The sequence below is a fragment of the Astyanax mexicanus genome, chromosome 1, assembly GCF_023375975.1.
Source record: "Astyanax mexicanus isolate ESR-SI-001 chromosome 1, AstMex3_surface, whole genome shotgun sequence".
Taxonomy (NCBI): Eukaryota; Metazoa; Chordata; class Actinopteri; order Characiformes; family Acestrorhamphidae; genus Astyanax; species Astyanax mexicanus.
Window position 1 is genome coordinate 18,862,012 of NC_064408.1, and position 20,622 is coordinate 18,882,633.

Consider the following 20,622-nt stretch of genomic DNA (forward strand, 5'->3'; position numbering starts at 1 on the left):
CCGGCAGTGTTGGCAGGGGGCGGATTTGGGAGAGCCCTTCAGTGTCAGATGGTCAGTTATCCCAGAGCTGTTTCTGGAATAACTCGCCGTAGGGGAACTGTCCTTTTTTATCACACATTTATATTTAATCATGTCTAATCGCCTCTTTTAGGTTTGGTAGATTTAAACAATCAACAGTCTTTTCTGTGTAAACGGCTCACTGAGGAGCACTGCTTTACCGTTAGCCAAAGAAACGCTGTAGTGAGGATTAGGACATTTGCATTTAAATAGTATTTATGGGAGATAAACATAGAAAAGTTATTATAATTTTGACTCTGCTGCTAGAAAAACACAGACTAAATAAACTCTGCTCTGAGTGTGTTTGTGTATGTTTATATAGAGAAATTGCTTTATGATTGTGGCTTAAGTGCTCACAGCAACTACAGATACACAGATCTGAGGCCTGGCTCGTCACAATAACCTAGAAATTATTCACTCTAGTATATATGAGTATTAGAATTGTTAAATATCATTAGAAAACATAACATAAATTAAAACCACTGTTTTTAACACTGGCTCAATCATGTAAAATGAATGGGTACCACTTTAAAATAAGGCTTTTATTAATGGCTATTTTATAACTGGGCTGTAAAAACTGTTAATAATCAGTTACAAAACATAAATAGAGATGGTAACAGTGGCCTGGATGCTTATCTTATTTTGTCTTTTCCATCATTCAGCATTAACATATCTAATAAAATATCTAATAAAATAATATTAAAAGTCAGTTTAATATAATTAAACTAATGTAATATGTTAGTTTACACCATATTATGATGGCTGGATAAATCTCTAATCTGGGTAGTTAAATTAATACATTTGTTAACATATATATTAATGCTGACCGATGGAATAGACAAAGATTAACAGTATAAATGAATGTATTATAACTATTTGGAAACAATGAAAGAGGACACTGTTTCAGTTTCTATTTATTTGTTGTAACTACTTATTAGTGGTTTTAAAGAATTTACAATGTAAGAAGTATTTTTTTATATACTCAATTATAAACCATTTATATACCCTTTATATAGGAGAATTATTTAAAATGGTACAAATTAATGTTTTTAGAGCCTCAGATAAAGAGAGATTACCTTAATGTACAGAAACAACAATATAATTTAATTGAAATGAATGACTATAATGTAAAAGGCTCAGGCAGGCCTGTCACAATATTTACATTATCGACTTATCAGACAACATAATAAAATGACCTTATTCATTGTGTTAGAAACATAAACAAAAAGTAAAGCAAGAAAAAGAAAGGAATATTATGAATGTTCTTAATAATTGCTTTTAAACAGAAATGAAAATGTAAAATCTTTGGTATTTTTTAATAAATTGTTACACTTGTGGTTAAAAGCGTATTTCAGCATCTACCTCTGTGGAGGTTAATGTGTAGACTTTAGTTTAGAGGTTTTTTAAAAATATTGCATTAACCATGTATTAGGAAGTATTGTCATGTTTGTCACAGCTCAGCATATACTAGCAGTTAGTATTTTATATTATTGGATGCATATCTGTAACATACAGCTCTGGAAAAAATATGAGAGCACTTAAAATGATGAGTTTCTTTGATTTTGCCAAATTGAAACCTCTGGAAAATAATCAAGAGGAAGATGGATGATCACAAGCCATCAAACCAAACTGAACTGCTTAAATTTTTTGCACCAGGAGTGCAGGCATAAAGTTATCCAAAAGCAGTGTGTAAGACTGGTGGAGGAGAACATGTCAAGATGCATGAAAACTGTAATTAAAAACCAGGGTTATTCCACCAAATATTGATTTCTGAACTTATAAAAAACTTTATGAATATGAGCTTGTTTTCTTTGCATTATTTGAGGTCTGAAAGCTCTGCATCTTTTTTGTTATTTCAGCCATTTCTCATTTTTTGCAAATAAATGCTCTAAATGACAATATTTTTTATTTGGAATTTGGAAGAAATGTTGTCTGTAGTTTATAGAATAGAATAAAACAACAATAATAATTTTATTCAAACGTATACATATAAATAGCAAAATTACAGAAACTGATTCAGAAACTGAAGTGGTCTCTTAATTTTATCCAAGGCTGTATATAGTTTAAGGTCAGATATCAGGTAACTACAATTATTAATAATTTGGTAATCTGGTTAATTAGAGAGAGCAGAAGAGAAAGAGGTAAGAATAATTCAGACACTCACACATGAGCAGGACTAGCTTACCCTGTAGTAATCAGTGCTGTACACATCTCTGGACATGCCGAAGTCTCCTATCTTGACAAGCAGATTTTCTCCCACCAGGCAGTTGCGTGTGGCCAGATCTCTGTGAACAAAGTGCTGCGAGGCCAGATACACCATGCCGGCTGCTATCTGCTGAGCAATGTGCAGCATCTGAGACTGAGTCAGCTCCACCAGCATACTCTGCTGCCCGTCCGCCATCAGCACCGCATCTGGCCCGTGAGCCCTGACAACACAACAGTTTAAACCACAGGTTACCAAACCAACCAGGTAGCATAGCTAGCTGCACCAATTCTCACTTTTATCTATCGGGAGTGATAAGCTTCTCTGAATACACTGTTCCTTTAAGAATTGCACCTTACTGTTTAAATACACACCTATACTCCCCAACTAGCCATCAACATCTACAGATGTTATCTGGTTGAATGTAGGTTGTAATGTTGGGAGACCTAATACTAACCTAATGCCAACATCTATCTGAGGTAGAATATGGACAAAAGCTTACATTGATCATTATTGGTTTTAAGATGTGATGTTAACTAATCATGACCCAATGTCTTCTAAATGTAAAATGTACAAGCTGTACACGATGTAATGCAAATGTTGGGTTGTGATTGATATGGCACTTTAATTAACAGTCAAAGTTAAATGTACAAAGTTAGATCTAGATGTCTTGTTGGTTTGTAACACATTTGTAAAATCAAACTCAATGTTGACTTCCATTAAAAAAATCATCATCTTATCGACATTGGGGCAGTCTGATTGTTGTCTAATTAATTTCATGTTTTTTTCCAGTTAAAATTTAACATCTGTAAAATGTTGGGGCTTCCTGTCAACCCAGTGTTGTTTTCTACAGATATGTGACTTTGATTTCCAGCCAAAATTCAATTCAATGTTTGTCTAATGTTGGAGTCTGATGTTAAGCCAATGCTGGTTTGTGATAGATATGTGACTTTGATTTCCAGCCAAATTTAAAAGCACAAATTTTGATGCCTTGTTGGTTTGTAACAAATTTGTGAATTCAACATTTGTGCAACATTGAAGCTCCAAATCAAACTTACTGTTGACTTTGACTTCCATTAAAAGTTCATCATCTGTACAACATTGGGGCAGTCTAATGTTGTTTTTGATTGGTTTCTAATTCATTTCATGTTTTTTTTTCCAGTTAAAACTTACCATCTGTAAAATGTTGGGGGTTTCTGTCATCCCAGAAGTGTTTTCTACAAATATGTGACTTGTCTGTATAACGAAGCTTGGTGTCAACCTGAAGTTGGTTTTGACAGATGTGTGACTTGGATTTACAGTAAAAATTCTATGTATTTTAACATTGAAGCATCATGTTAAGCCAACATTAGTTTGTAATGGAAATGTAGCTTTGATTTCCAGATACAATTCAACATCTGTCTAATGTTAAATCTTGATATTAACCCATTGTTGGTTATATGTAGCTTTGATTTCCAACTAAAACACAATGTCTATACAACACTGAAGTCAACTAAATATCCATTTTCAAATAAAATTCTATGTTTTACTGTAAACAAAGTAAACAGGCAAATTCAACACTAACTGAACTGTATTGATTTAGACAAAATATTAACCTCCCTATTAACACCCACACACACCCACCCACCCACACACACGCACACATACCTGAGGAACTTGTTGAGGTCTCCATGTTTCATGTACTCAAACACCATGATGAGAGGATCACTCTCCACACACACGCCGTAGAAGGTGACGATGTGCTCGTGCTGCAGGTTGGTAAGCAGCTCTGCCTCTCGGTGGAAGTCAGCTCGTCCACTCTCACTTGCTTCCTTCAACGTCTTTAAGAAACATGTTTTATCTTAATAATCATCACAGTGTGTCTACTGTTCACATCACCACAGCCTACTAATTACTCTTTATAATAAATTTACTTATTTCAGAATATGGAGGATATTATCATTATAACTGATCCAAATGAACTGGAAGATAGTAGTTTCTGTGTCGAAACATTACGATAAATATCATTTATTGTGAAAATGCATTTAAATATTGTGATATGTATTTTTAACATATCCATACCATATTGCCCAGCTTAAGGTAATGCCATCATTAATGTCAAGTATATACATATACACCAGAAATCTTATACCACAGAACAACAGGTGCTGTACTTTCAGTGTAAACACTTTAAATGTAGAAGAACCTGAGCTTTTTTATACCTTCACAGCCACCAGAATCTTCTCCTGGTCTGGTGATAAATTGTAGCACTCCGCTAGGAACACTTTCCCGAATGCTCCCTCTCCCAGCTCTCTCTTCAACACTATGTTATGCCGTTTGATGTGTTGCACAACTGTAAAAAAAACACACACACAAATGTTTACCTTAAGTAACCGTATATATAAATATATATTTTTTTATCTAAAAGGTTTATAAGTAAAAGTGTTACAGTGACATTCATTTTTGCAGATTATTCCCACCACTGATTTATAATTTTATGAAACATCATAAAATCGCAATTACTAAACATGACATTTGAAAAAACTCAGTGCAACACAACTTGCCAGGCAGTATTTTGACAGTACTACATGAAATTAAAGCCAAAACAAGACCACAAAATGCATTATCAGGTGAAGTAAACACAGAGAAAGGCAACAAGCTAAAGCCCTATCTGGAAGAGATTATTTCTCAGGGGGTCCTGGGGTAATTTTCTCTTTTATGGGGGTCATCTGTGTTTTTATTCCCCTCCAGAACAACCATGTATGTGTTTTTCTCAGATGTCATCTGAGAAAATTACAGGCGGAATTATCTACTGTTTTTCGCTGAACTCTGTGGTCCTCCGGTAATTTTATGACCATCTGGATGCACATCTCTGAGTTTCGTCTCCTCACGTTTAAAAGAAAATTGCAATTTGTCCACTGCCACACACCGTAATTACTCTTTGGGCGCACGTTTCCATGGAGATCCTTGTAAACACAACAGCGAGTGGAAGTGGAGGAGCTACTGAATGCGATGTCATGTGACCAACAAAGCCTAAAACTGACTGGTCCTCCTGTTTTTTCAATTGCAGTCCAGATGCAAGAGTTTTATCACTGAGTAGAAGTATGAAATATTTTTCACAGACGTCCCCCTGAGAAACTAATCCCGTTCGGATAGGTCTTAAGACTACATTACTTCAACCAACATTACTATATTATATTGCAGCTGGAAAACAGGTGGTAGTGCAGCAAAAATGGCTCCCATTTGTCTCTATGGTATGCCAGGTCATGGTATGGTGTTGCTAAAACATAGCAAGCACCACAGTGTTTTTAAAAAGAAACTGAATCTGCCATTTATTGGCTCCCCCTGCTGTGGTGTATAGTGTAGAGCCTAGGCTTTCCTCAACTGATAGGAAATATCTCTAAACACACTCAAAATGTTCTTAAATGCAATTCCTAAAAACAACTATTAAATATTTTCTTTAAATACTGTCTTTAGTCCCTTCAATTAAAACAGTGTGAAGGTTGTGATGTAGCACACAGAGTGGTCCAGCGGTCTAAAGTGCTGCCACTATGATTGGGAGATCGCTGGTTCGAATTCCAGTTATGCAGCTTGCCATCAGCTGCCAGAGCCCTGTGAGAGCACATTTGGCCTTGCACTCTCTGGGTGGGTAGAATGCACTCTCCTTCCTCATCACTCCAAAGGGTGATGTCAATCAGCACAAGGCGTCTGTGAGCTGATGTATCAGAACCAAGTCGCTGCACTTTTCTCCAATGCACTGTGATGCTACTTAGCAATGCTGTTGCTCAGTTGATGGGGGATATACAGCTGCAACTTTTTTTCATCATGATAGGGTGAACACATAAATATGAATTTATATTTTATGAATAGAATTAAATGAATTAAAATAGCTAAATTATTACAAATATCTTCAAAACCTAATTTATAAAAACTTTAAAAATATTGTTTTACTTCTTTAATAATTATTTAGCGTAACTCAGCAGCACTGCAGACATGGCAAAAAACAAAACACCACATTAAATAAAACTGTATGTGTAATAATGTGTTCTTTTAGAGTAAATGTCAAAAATGTATTGTTACGCAGTGTTTGTACAAAATATAAACAACTATACTGTGACACGAAAAGGCCTGAGATACTGATATTGACCCAGCAGGGAATTCTACAGTAATAAGCCTTCAGTGGTGGTTTAGGACAGGAAGGAGCTTCAGAAGGATGAAAAGGATGAAGAGGATGAATGGGGTAGGGGTGTTAGAATGTGTGTGGGTGGGGGGTGGGCAGCCTGGTGCACCCTGGCAAACTCACAAGTGTCTGATTTCAGCACGCTGCCGGGGTTGCGGAAGTACTGCGGGTTCTCAATCACTGGTATCTTGGTCATGCCAATGATGACGGCATCTGGACCCATCTCTGAGGATGACGGTGTATTGTTGCCATTGGAGACATGGTGGAGGGGGCTGGCTGAGTCGTCGTCATTGCTGATGACTGAGGATGAGCCTGCAGTGGAACAAGGATACAAGAATATAGGCTAAATGTCAAGTGTTTTACACAGAGCTGGAACAAAAATGTGCCACGCAGTACTATTAAGATTTTAATCATGGAATATTACAGCATTAAATTAATTTATTAATGTATCTTTGCACAATTTGACCTTTATATATGTGTATTTTTTAAATGTTCCTTTTTTGAAAATATTTTTAATTAGAAATATGGATTTATACAACAAAGTGTCTAAACATATTTTCCCATGTCCCCACACAACATATATCGCCCCACCCCCAAATAAACAGAAAGGAAATTATCCTTATCAAAAGTACATAGAACAAAAGTACAGGGTTTGCTTGGCCCCAAAAATGACACCATGTATAGGGAATCATTTTATTTATTCCTTTATTTAACTCTGATGATATTGTAACGGCGCAGGTGCAAGGCATAAAAATAGACTGTTGACGAGGTGTAAGATAGCAATGGGCATCGCAATGCGCCTTTATTTTATTCACTGCAGACATTCATAAACATCCATTCCTGCACTTCAGGTCACAAACATTTAAAAATGTTAAAAATGGGTCAACACAAACTATTCTGTGTTCAGAAGAATAAAACATTGTTTTTGGGGTTCCATTAAACGTAAATCCACACTATGCAGTCACACTCACCCAGACAATCCTTACAACAGCTAAAATACACCCTTACCCTTCAGGCCGAACTTTGAGCTCCTTCCATACTTCAGAAAAATCAGCATCAGGATGCACCCAGTCAGCGCCACCCCTGCTATCCCCACCACCACATATACCTGCAATAAATACACAAGAGTTTATTATAAACATGTTCAAAAATAAGGATGTTCATACTAACAACTTTAGAGCTCGTAATATTTTTTTTTCTAATTCTTTTCTGTATTTGAGGAAATGTCACTGTCAGTCCTGTCACTGTCTGTCTGCCTGTTACAGACTCTAGTTCTTCAAAGAAAGACTCCATTTCCCAGCATGCATCTGTGCTAAACCTTCCAGACATGCCGGATCACATGATCACATTTTGGCTCGCCATGTTTCTAATCATTGCTTACACCTGGACCTTTAGTATATATAGCCCCTGTTTTCCTTTACTCTTCACCCTATTGAATCTATTTACTTAGCTCTTCTACCTCGCATTTCCTTTGTTGTTTTTGACCTTTTGTTACCAACCCTTTCTGTCTCATAGTTTATCCTTTTAGCTTAGCCCTTTTTTATTTGTTTGTTTTCTCGTTGCCAACCTATTTTTGTATTTTGACCATTCTCTTGCCTTGCCATTTTTTCCCAATTGTGGATTTCATGTGTATGCCTTCTTTGCCTGCTCTTTCTGGTATGTTGTTTGTTTTTGATGCCATTTTGAAATTGACCCTTTTTTAAATAAAAAAAAATTAATTTAATTTAATAAATTAAGGGTTTTAGGTATCCGCACTTTTCTGTCCTGTGTTTGTCACCCATGACAGTCACCAGAGATAAAGATTCTCAAAATTTCTAAATATTAAAGAAATATAAACAAGCTAATGGGATTTTTAAAGTTACTGAACATTTTAAATGAGTGCACACTTACAGCAACTTTGTCCTCCTGTGGTGGAATATCTGAACAAAACAGCAAAATGCAAACATGTTTTTTAATGACACAAATGTAAATGTAAAATATAGAGTGTTAACAGAGTAAAACGAACTTACCTGGAGGATCTGTGATATCTGGATTCCCATATATTAGCAGAGTACAGAACAAAACAGGATACTTTTAGTTAAAATATCATACAAAGCAAAATATTATCTGCACTTTAGCTAGAGAGAACGAAAACCAGAAATACAAATATTTAACATAAATAATAATTAAGGATAGATAGAATTTTGTAGAATTTTAATCAAAGACTTACCATAGTAGAACGGATCTGTAGAACAGAAATGATCAGAAAGTTACTGTTTGTTTTTCACAGATATGATAGATAAAAAAGTGTGCTCTGCATGAACCCTGGCTACACGCTTTATGAAAAGATGCCAAAATAACCACATTTGGTTCCTTGAAGAACCTTTCAATGGATGCTTCACTTGCAAGACATACTTCAGCATTTTCAACATAACCTCTACAGCTGAGGGGCCATTAAGTGGCCCCATCTCGGTTCCCAGTTTAATCCTAGGTGATGTCCTATTCACCCACTGGCAAAAGTCAAAGAGAGCATAACTATAACTATAATACCTCCCCCTTAATTTGTTAACTATTAGTGCAGCTGACATATATAACAAAAAATAACCAAACAAAGATCTAATAGCACAAAATCTAATTAAAAAAAATAAATAAGTACCAAATTAGGGATGCAACTGAAACCAAATATGAGCAAAATGAAAAACATAGAATACAAAAATGTTTTATAAAATTTCCATTTTTTTCTAAAAGTCTAAATATATTTTGAATCTATTCAAAGATTATTGAACAATTTGAATGCTACTTTGATCTTAGGAGTTACAAATCATGCTACTAGCCATCAGCAGCCGAAGTCCGAGAGAGCACAATTGGCCATGCTCTCTCTGGGTGGGTAGATGGTAGTGGTATTCTCTTTAGTAACACTTTTTAGGTGCTTTAAAGTATTGTAATGAAATGTCTTGCGATATATTGAGTATCGTAGTGGCACTGTATTGTGATATCATAGTTTACGTGAGCAATGTATCGTGATAATATCACATTGTATCGTGAGATGCCCTGTGGTTCCCATGCCTAGTAGATGGCATTTCCTCCCCTCATCACTCCTAGTGGAATGTAATACAGCATAGGCCTCTGTTAGCTGATCTGGGGTATCAGATCTGAGGATTGGGTGCTTTCCTCCGAGTGTGCTGGCAACCCAGTGATGTTGGAGGCATGTGTTGGAAGAGCTGTTTGTGATAGGGGGTGCTTATAGCGTTTATTTGAACAGGGAATGGGTCATTTGCCTTCTAATTAGGAAACATTTAGAAATAAATATAAAAAAAAGGGAGATAAGTCTGAGATGAACCCACCTGCCCCCGAATGGTCCACTTCAGGGATACGCATGAAGTGTGCCGTGATGTTCTTCCGATCCTCGCCAAACTCATTGGTTGCCACCAGTACATAGAGTCCGTTGTGGATGTGCGTGGGGATGACCAGCTGCAGGCAGCCGTGGTACTCGCTCTCCGTGGACTCGTGGATCTTGGTCTTTATGTAATCCTTCTCCTCCAGCGGCCTGCCCTGGAAGTACCACTGCAGCTCAGGCTTGGGGTTGCCCGTCACGCTAAACGGAATGCACCAGTCCTGGTGACGCTCAGGATCAGACAGCTGCTGGATGGTGGGGCGGACTGATCTCGGCAAGGTAAGGGGAAGGAAGGTGGGGGAGAGAAGGAAGGAAGAGGGGAAGAGGAGAGGAGAGGAAAAGTGACCACAGGGACACAGTGGGGGAGCCCAACGAGAGGGGTGAAGGAGGAGCGTGGTGAGATTCTGAAGTCGTTTGGTGAACAGGAAGAGAGTGACGAAGGGGGAAAGTACGGAGGGGATACTAGGAGGAGGAATTGAGCAGAACAGTGAGAAATAAACAGGCTTACTGGACCATTAGGGACAGTTCTACCAAAAAGTAAAACAAAAAGAAAATAAAAAATGTAAATAACACTGTGGGTAAAACATGGAGCACAGCTAATGAGTTGACATGTGGAAGCAATACATGCTACCAGATCTAGTCATGGGAGTTTTTTGTGTCTATCAAAAAATATGCTTAGCGCTGGAAAAAAAGACAGTAACTAGTAGTAGGAACTGGGGTGTCGCCATCTGTTCTACTAAATTGGGTGGTGAGACCTGGAAAGCTAAGCTAAGTTATGTAAACAAAACTTTAATTCTTAAAAAAACATTTTCAGACAAACAAGAAGCGCTGGATGTTAATCTACACAGATTTCTCTCCTGAAAACTGTTTATTTGGGTGAATAAAGCTCTTCCATGTATTTACAGTAAGCTTAGATTTCTGGATCTCCACTAAGGCTGGAGCATTAGCATTAGTGGGTAACTGCTTTGCGCAGTTAGCAGCTAATGCTAATACTGCTGGAGAACTAAACTGAAACTCCTGTATAACTCTGTACTTCAGCAGAGTGGCTTTACTGCTCCTTACAACCTGACTGGTAAAATTCATACATAAGGGTGGTGATGATTTTTGGGAAAATTAAAGTATTTTAAGTGCGTCTTATAGTGCGAAAAATACGGTGCTCTCTCTTTTTACTTTAGCAATGTATTATCACCCATTGAGGATCAGCGTCTGCTCTCCCCTAGAATCTGCCAGTATATTTGACCAAATTAAAAAAACACTGTTTAGAGGTCTGGAATGATGCACATCGACCCTGAGCTGGAAGTCCCTCACATTAGTTTGATCACTTTTGAAAAACAGAGTTTTGATTTGCTCCACCCAGTCCTTTGAAAGCTGAGTTTCAAAGACACAATGATGCACTGGTAAAGATGGACCAATGTGATAAATGGCATCAATGAATGCAATTCTGTTTTTTATATACACACCAACCCACACACACACTCACACACACACACACACACACAGGGTTGAGTTCTTACACAGGATGTTGAGGGTGACGGAGGCTTCATTTTGGCCCACAATGTTCTCTGCACTACAGGTGATTTCTCGGCCGTTGTCACTGGGGGACAATCCATTCAGGATCAACATGGACTGTAGCCCTGACGTGTTTATCTGTTTTAGAAAAAAAAAAAAAAAACTTTTTAGAGGTATAAAATGAGACACACAGAGTTTGATGATTTTCTCATCTTGTAATTAGGCATGGACTAAAAAGTACATTTCCTTTGCCTTTGTCTCATTACAGACATTATGAACCCAAGCTATTTCATGTTTTATCTGATAAGTTTTGTTTAATTTCATTGGTTAATATACACATATTCCTGCATTTCAGGATTGCAACCCATGGGGGCAATTAAGGGTTAGTTCTGAGGTAAAAAAGTATTTAAAATAAAATAAGTATGTTTTTTTAAACAACTGTCAACAGGTGATTGTCCGATGGCTTACATTGGCAAACCTTTACACTACACTACAAATCAGAAAACATTCAAAAACGCCTTTTAAACTTTCCTGTGCAAAACAGAGCACTATCTGAGCCTTAACTGTTAATCATGTCCAAAAGAGGCATTTGATTCTCTAGGCTCAGATGCATCTGAGATTAATCATCACATAGTGTCTACATAGGTCTAATCTTATTTCACCCCTTGGCCCTACCACTTACCCCACCCGCTCTGTTTTGTGTGTGAACACCAAGGGGTAGGGGTGTCCCGATTCTTGTGACCAAAAAAACTCACAAATGTAAGTGTATTAGTGTATTAGCACTATATTACTATAGGTTAATGTGTAGTTTCAATGTTTTATGGCCGAATGAAAATACAGATATAAAACATTAAAACAAAGTGCAACATACATGATAAAGCTAAATGAAGCTTCAATGATGCAGATTACTATAAAGGATACATAGTTACATGCAAACATTTAGACATCCTGTTCAAATTGGTGAGTGAGTGAATGTGAGTAAGCTAATCTTCTATTGGTAACAATATTGTATGGCATTATTCAAGTAGAGCACAAAATGTACAATTTTATCATAAACCCAGTCAATAGTTTGTACATGCTTTTTATGCCTTATTTTTTACTCAGTCACTTACAAAATCAATAAAACAATCATTCGAGGTGTCCTGACTTACAACCATTATAATTATTATACAGTACACACACTTTTCTTTTTCTTTTTTGAAGGTGGTGTGATAAGCCCCTTCATCATACAACAGCTAATCCATTACATTGACCATTTTACAATGGCTAGGTCAAAATTATTTGGGGAAAAAAAATACATTAACTTTTATTAATATATCATACAGTTTGTGTATGATGTGCAGGGCTGGACTGGTAATCTGGCTGACTGGGCGTTTGCCCGGTGGGCCAACACTCCTCAGGGGCCGATGCTGTTGGAAACCGGTCCACAATATCTATGGAGCGGCCCATTGGCCCATCTTCAATATAGACAGTGGACTGAACCAATCAGGATATAGGACAATAGCGGCCCCACCCTCTCTCTGCGTGGTCCACTGAACTCCCACTACGTTCATATTCATATTGAGCTCGTATGTTAAAGCAGAGGCAGCATGGAGAAACAGAAACAGAAGCAGCAGAAGGGAGGTGTGGAGAAATTACGCGCAAAGAGTGAAATAACAGATTTTAAAAACTGATAAATGATAAGTAAAAGCTTTGCAATTTAAGCATGACTAAAGTAAGTGTAAAAGTAATATTAGCAAAAGTTATGCCCAGACTGAATAAGAGTAAAACAGTGTCAAATGCTTTTAAGACATAATTGTGTTACATTAATTCATAAAGCAGCCCTGTTTGTAGCCTGATAAAATACATGTTATAGCTGTTTAAAGGAGGAAGCACCTTTAACCTAAAGAATTATATCAGAGAAATTCAGAAAATACATATTAGATTAGATTAGATTTCCATAAAAAGGATAGAAAAAATCAATTTAAATACAAAGAGCAAACAAAAATGGTGGCATTAATAATAGACACTAAACTACTGCTGGGCGGTATGACCAAAAATGCATATCACTGTATTTTTCAAGATTCTGACGGTTTCACTGTATATCACGGTATTTTTATTATTATTTATTTATATATTTTTGCATGACTGGGCTTTTATATAGGCTGTGACTTAATCTACTGTTAGGCGTACATATAATCTAAAACACTAAGGCTTTAAAATAAGGCTTTGATTAGTATTAGGTTTACTTTGCTCCACAAAATTACAGAATATATGAGATAATCAAACTTTATTAGCAGAAAACAGCTAAAGAATGTAAACAACAGAGATACACCAGCAACTTTAACACGGTTTCCTTTACAAAACTAAATATTTTAATAAATAATTTAAGCCATTAGAACCATTACAGCATTAAAATCAGCCACAATTGCCTCCTTTCTTGCAGCTGGGAACAGCGAGTTACAGTGACAGTATTTGAACACCCAGCATGTTTCTTTGGTGATGCTGTTCTACGGTTCAAAATTGCGCAATGGTATAGCGCATGAACAGGTATACCGCCCAGCACTACACTAAACTTCTTATATTTAATAAGTTGATGATACATTATGCTTCTCTTTAACTCCACATATTAAATTACAAATTACAAGTCGGTTGTGCTCCGCTAATTACGAGGGGCTGGTCTAAACCAAAAATGCCAGGGCCGATTTTTTGTCCCAGTCCAGAACTGATGATGTGCCTGCTTCTGTAAAAAGGTACTACATTCATTGACCAGACAAAACATTAAATAAATCTTTTCATACTGGTGCAAAAACTGGTCTGTTTTGTTTATTTAAATGCCACTCATTCCACTCACAATGATGCTACAGAACACTTCCTCTCCTAAATAAAATCCCCCCTATTAATGTTCATTCATATTCAGACTCTTTCTGGACCCTAACCAGCAATATTAATACACATCACTAATACACATCATACAGGCTGCTGTTCTCAAACAAGCACAAGGGACACCTTGTTGTAAATATTATAGTAGTAACATTAAATATTAATATGAAACATGGAGCTTTCAGTCTCCTGTGGTGTGAATATCTTATGGGCCATTATGAGTGAAATGGAGATTAAGTGTTTAAGTGCTTGGGTCTATTGCGTAAATAGTGTTATACACAGACACACTGAGGCCTGATGTGAGGGTTGTGAGGCTTAGTACTACACCACAGATCGAAATATGCTGGGATGTTGTAATAAAAGGCTAGATTTAAAACTAGATACAAAATATGCAACTGGAATGTGTGAAATGTGAGCAGAATAATAATTTTGGAAAATGAAGTGTAGTGGGATGGAGAGATACAGACTAATAGCTCTCCAGCCCAAAGGGTTGTTGTGTGTTAAACACAATGGCTGAACAGTTGATCTCAAAGCAGGTAAACCCAAGAAGAAAGGAAAAAATAAATAAATAAACACATCTCTCCTCATGCGGGATTGAACACGTAACGTCAGGGTCACGGTCCAATACACTACCTCTGCCCCGGCTAGTGAATTGGGACACAGCCGGGAAAAAAAGGCCTTATAAGGAAGATAGGGAGCCCAAGAATGTGCAGAAAAACGAGAATGGGCAGAAATTAAAGTCACGCCGAGCGCAACAGAGAGGCAGGGGAGGAATGTGAACAAAAATATTTTATTATTTTTTTTTTTTCATTATCGTTCATTATAGTTCAAACAACCTTACGGGCCAGATGTTTCATGCTTGCGAGCCACATCTGGCCTGTGGGCCGCCTATTGCCAACCCCTGCCACAGAATATGGCCATATAAGTGAAACAAACACTGTTGTGGCAATGTGGAGGATACTCATCATATTTGAAGTGATTGGCTGTGTGGTTTCTTCAACATAATTATGTCACTCTGCAGCATGTGGGATAATTGAATCCATTGTGTTACTGGAGCCGTTAATGGTGTGCAGATTGGTGGTGTTAAATATTATGATTATAGTATTAGCACACAGTACAACCATCCCCATTCCCTCCTATATGTTTGTTCAGCTCAGAGAGGTGTGCGTTACCCTGTAGGTAGTTGTAAGTGATGGGTAGTAGGAGGTGTTTAGGACCCAGAAGGGCTCAGGGGCTGGAGCTCCAGAGACACTGCAGGCCACTGTTGTGTCACTTCCTGCCCTCTGGGTAACAACACTGGGTATGACCTCCACTCGTGGATATTCTGAAAAGAGAGAGAAAGTTACTGACATGCCCTGTTATTGACAACTCTCTTTTCTAACTGCTTCCATTGCTACTGTTGCTAGTCATCGGAATATATATATAATTATTAGACCTATGTGGATGTATAAAGACTTTTTAACAGTCATTATAATTTATTAGTAGTCTGACCTGAGGAGGATGAGTCCACCCTCATATATTATCATTGATAGTACATGTGATAATTAGTAGAAGGCACACGTGAGCCTTGGTTTCTCCCAAGGTTTCTTTCTGCTTCACCTCTGAGGGAGTTTTTCCTTGCATCTGTTGCTCACTGGGGGTTCTCTATGTTGTATGTACAATATTTTGCTGCTTTGTGAAAACATCAGTTGTAAAAAGTGCTACACAAAACAAAAATATTTAATTTAATTATTAAACGTTATTAAGGTGTCAAAAATCTTAATTGCATATTTTTTAAACAAATACTGTTTTGTGTAAATGTTTTAAGCACCTGTGGGATTTTTAGTAAAGAAAGTAAAGCTTTATATCTGTGAAGTAAGTGTTTATTAGCTCAGTAAAACACTAGCATTACAATAAATAAAAAAACGCAATTGTACAAAATTTTACAATTTTACAAAAACACCTGGTTTGTTAAATTGGTAAATTGTTAAATCAGGTGAGCTGCTGACGGAACTGACATTAGAATTAAACATTAGAATTCCTTGTTAAGTTTTACTCTATGTATGTTTATTTGCATCTGTTTAAATCATATGTGGTGCTTTTTTCAGGTTAAACACTCATATTGCTGAGATAAATGGATTGGTATAATTTTCTTTGGTGCCTAAAACTTTTCTTCACTAATTAAACTATAAAGTGTGTGTAAACATGCCAGTGTTTTAGCTGAAATGAGTTACCGCATGAGGGAACAGTGAGTTTGTAGAGGCTCTTCACTCTGCCACCGTGCTGCAGGCACTGAAGCTGATCTCGCTCACTGTCGTCCAGCCAGGCCTTGATCCACATGTTCTCACACACACAATGCAGAGGATTTCCAGACAGCAGCCTGTAATGACCGAGCAACATCAACACGCACGCAAATATCAGAGAGAAATGGATATGTAAACAGGTAGGAAAAGAAACCTCAACAAAAAAATTACACCAAAACAGTAAAACTAATTAAATGAACTCTTTAAGAGCTACAACTGTAAGAAAATGCTCTACAGCTATATTTTAAAGTTAATTTGACACCATATGGAGTCCTATATTATCTCTATATATATATTTACTTTTTACTCAACGTACAACGTACAGGTAGAACAATTAATTTAAAATAATTTTTTTTTTTTACTATAGATACAGTAAATTTTACTATAGACTTTAAATGACTTGTTAACTTACACTCTGTTATTTCTCAAACAGTGTTTACAAAAAAATGAGGAAAAAATGAAAAAAATATTTCTTTTTTTCACATGGTAGCTTACATATTTATCCCGAGCAACCTTTATTTAGAAAACAAAAGAACACAAAACTAGCAGTGGTTCTCCCATAACTTTACTGCTTTCTGATGGAGACCCTTTCCCCCCCTTCAGCCCAACACCACAAGGGTGAATTCATTTAAGCAACAAATAGGACTCATAAAAATCTCCCACAATCACCTTAACACCTTCTTATAACCCAAAACAAAGAAGAATGGTGTCAGCAAAGCATGCTGGGAACAAAACAAAACAAAGAGGTGGAGTTTGTCACACAAAACACACTGTGGGGAGTTAAAATGGCCCAAGATTTGTTTACTGTGACAAATAACACTAACTCAGTTTTTAAAACTTAGGGTTGTTAGGATAACTCCCATGAATGTGATTCTATTAATTTACTGCAAATGTGTGTGTGTGTTACACTGTAAAAAAAAAAAAGCCCACTTACAAAGTTGACATATTGGAATTGCGGATTGCCTTCCATGACAGTGTTGATAAATTGTTGTCTCTGAGATTCCTGCAAGCCACAAAATCCACATTTACATCATATTTCATAAAACATATTAACATTATTAGTGATGCTCGATTTTATAGGCCTGCTTACAGCATTAATCTCTCCTGTAACAAAGTTTACATTATACACATTCATAGCAAATCTACAGTAAATTCTGCAGAAAAAAATACTTACAAATACTGAAGTTTGCCGTTACTGGAGAAGGCCGTTGTAGATACAGATGTCAGATGAGTGTTGGTCACTGTTCTGTATTGGATACATTGATATACAAAAGTTAGGCAACAAATACAGTATCTAGTTTATATGATTATATCTAGAATAATCAAAAACATATTAAAAAGATTAAAAATACTCACAGATTCCTGAGATTTGTGTACAGTTTCATGCTGTCCTCTGTGATTATAAATAATCTATTCTGATTTGTGATATATCTGCAAAACAAAACAAAAATACGTTAATAAATAATAAACATTTTGGTAGTGGTTTAATGCTTTATACAGCTCTTGAAAAAAATAAGAGACCACTTAAAAATATGATTAAAAAACCTCTAGAATATAATTAAGAGGAAGATGGATGATCACAAGCCATCAAACCAAGCTGAACTGCTTGAATTTTTTCACCAGGAGTGGCATAAAGTTACCCAAAAGCAGTGTGTAAGACTGGTGTAGGAGAACATGCCAAGATACAATGGAAACTGTGAACTGTAAAAAGCAGGGTTATTCCACCAAATACTTATTTCTGAACTCTTAAAACTTTCTGAATATTTCTTTGCATTATTTGAGGTGTGAAAGCTCTGCATCTTAGCCATTTCAGCCATTTCTTATTTTCTGCAAATATTTTTACAATACACAATATTTAAATTTAAAATTTGGGAAAAATGTTGTCTGTAGTTTATAGAATAAAAATACAATTTTTATAAATAACAATATCAGAGAAACCTATTCAGAAAGTGAAGTGGTCTCTTCATTTTTTCCAGAGCTGTATATAAACATAATGATAATGATTGCTCCACACTCTGTAGCAGTTCCAGTTCCCTATAAATTGAAACTAGCACCCAGCAAGCAAGTGGCCCACATACTCAGGGTGTTTGGGTGGTGGGTCCGTTTTTACATTAACAGTTTAAAATAATTGGGATGCTACTCACTCACAAATATAACAGACACCATCTTAATTATTAAGTCAAGTATAATATCACTAATAATTTTACGTAAACATTGATATTATGAGCTTTTTTTGTATTGCTATGTTGTTGTGATGTTATGTTACTGTTTAAAAACACAAAATATTGTTTCAGTAGAAGTGCATCAAAATATGTACAAGAAATGTATTTGTCCCACTTTTGGGCATTCATTCAGTACAATATATCCCGGGATTAAGGGTGGTTCCACACTACACACTGTGTAGAGAGGAGTGAACAACAGTGTTGCAGGATGTTCTCAATAACAGTATTTAATCTACTGCAGTGCCCTTCACTCACATCCTGTTCTCTGTGTGTTGGGAATATAAGGTTACTGCTTATAGGGACCCTGTGGACGGAAATACAGCAGTGGACATGGGCTCTCCATAGACTTCCATTCTAATGCTGCAAAGCCAATGGTCCTCTATTTGACACCGGATGGCAAAATACATAAATACAAGCATAAAATGAAGAACTAACTGCTGTAAATGTAGTACACAGACCTGTCATAATAACCATTTTAATGATAGACTGTACCAAAAAGAATCGCAATAAACAATATTATTGCCACTTATAGAATAATATTACATTACAAACATAGTATTGTATCTTCATGTTACTTTCAAAGAGAAATTGAGAGACCTTTATTTAGAGATTTTATAATTTAGAGAATTATAGAGAAAATTGCTTTAAAAAGTCCATAAAAGCATAAATAAAATAAAGACACTCTTTTTCAGGAAAGGTGGGCAGCATTTAGGCCAGCAAAATGAATCAATTAAATAATTATTGAGGTTAAGTTCATATATTGTATTGTCAAATCCTCTAACTGCACTACCCATAAACCACCTAATCATAATGTCAGAGTCACACCATGTCCTACAACCTATTATGGAATGTTTTAGCATTCCTTATCATCACAGTACTAATTATTGCCACTTGTTTTAAATATAAAAAAGAAGAAGAAGAAAAATATATATATATATGTTTTTATATAGTTTTATGTATTATTCTTTTAATAATTATCACAGCCTTGACACCATGTCTTATTGGATAATATATTTGTTTGATTTATTATTAGCGTTATTTCTTTAATAATAGTTTAATTTTAGCATTTTATATATACAGAGACCACTTTAGTTTCTGAACCAGTTTCTCTGATTTTGCTATTTATAGGTGTATATTTCAGTAAAATTAACATTGTTGTTTCATTCTATAAACTACTAACAACATTTCTCCCAAATTCCAAATAAAATATTGTCAGTTAGCGCATTTAACTGCAGAAAATGTGAAATGGCTGAAATAACAAAGAAGATGCAGAGCTTTCAGACCGTAAATAATGTAATGCACACAAGTTCATATTAATAAAGTTTTAGGGTTCAGAAATCAATATTTGGTGGAATAATCCGGGTTTTTAATCACAGTTTTCATGCATCTTAACATGTTCTCCTCCACCAGTCTTACACACTGCTTTTGGATAATTTTATATCACTCCTGGTGCAAAAATATTAGCAGTTCAGCTTGATTTGATGGATTGTGATCATCTATCTTCCTCCTGATTATATTCCAGAGGTTTTCAATTTGGAAAAATCAAATAAACGTTTAAGTGGTCTCTTATTTGTTTCGGCTAAAGTGATTCCTGTCAATACATTTAAAGCCCCAAACTTGCTCAGGGGTGGGTAAAAAGATGTAGTAGCTACTAGCTCCTGTTTTGGTTTAGTGATTTGAATAAGAACCCCTGGTATAAATAATATAGCCACACAGTTTATATAAGATGGGCTGCTGAACATCACTGAAGCAAAAATATTTTATTTTTAGCAACAGTTTATATAATGAGACATTCTGGACATAGAGAACAAAGTAATGATAACTGCATTCAACAAAGCTTAAAATTAAGCTGACACTGTGGCCCGTTGTTGAGTCTGGCCTACAGTTTAAAAAACACTGATCTATAAATGCCTTTTACACTGTGACTTTTTGAGGTAAAGCTTAAGTTGTCCTAC

At 36.1% G+C, this 20,622-nt stretch overlaps 1 protein-coding gene across 1 annotated transcript in view; it reads right to left on the minus strand.

Moving 5' to 3' along the window:
* Positions 1-20,622, minus strand: part of ntrk2b (neurotrophic tyrosine kinase, receptor, type 2b) — a 31,948-nt gene that overhangs the window by 5,261 nt on the left and 6,065 nt on the right. The window contains exons 2-16 of the mRNA XM_007231391.4: positions 17,802-17,876; positions 17,620-17,691; positions 17,380-17,448; positions 16,377-16,522; positions 15,336-15,487; positions 11,307-11,439; positions 9,743-10,057; positions 8,629-8,643; positions 8,429-8,446; positions 8,310-8,338; positions 7,428-7,527; positions 6,543-6,731; positions 4,462-4,592; positions 3,908-4,080; positions 2,243-2,483 (exon numbers count right to left, since the gene is read on the minus strand). Of these exons, the coding sequence (XP_007231453.1) occupies positions 2,243-2,483; positions 3,908-4,080; positions 4,462-4,592; positions 6,543-6,731; positions 7,428-7,527; positions 8,310-8,338; positions 8,429-8,446; positions 8,629-8,643; positions 9,743-10,057; positions 11,307-11,439; positions 15,336-15,487; positions 16,377-16,522; positions 17,380-17,448; positions 17,620-17,691; positions 17,802-17,876 (1,858 nt within the window). The remainder of the gene's footprint in view (positions 1-2,242; positions 2,484-3,907; positions 4,081-4,461; positions 4,593-6,542; positions 6,732-7,427; positions 7,528-8,309; positions 8,339-8,428; positions 8,447-8,628; positions 8,644-9,742; positions 10,058-11,306; positions 11,440-15,335; positions 15,488-16,376; positions 16,523-17,379; positions 17,449-17,619; positions 17,692-17,801; positions 17,877-20,622) is intronic.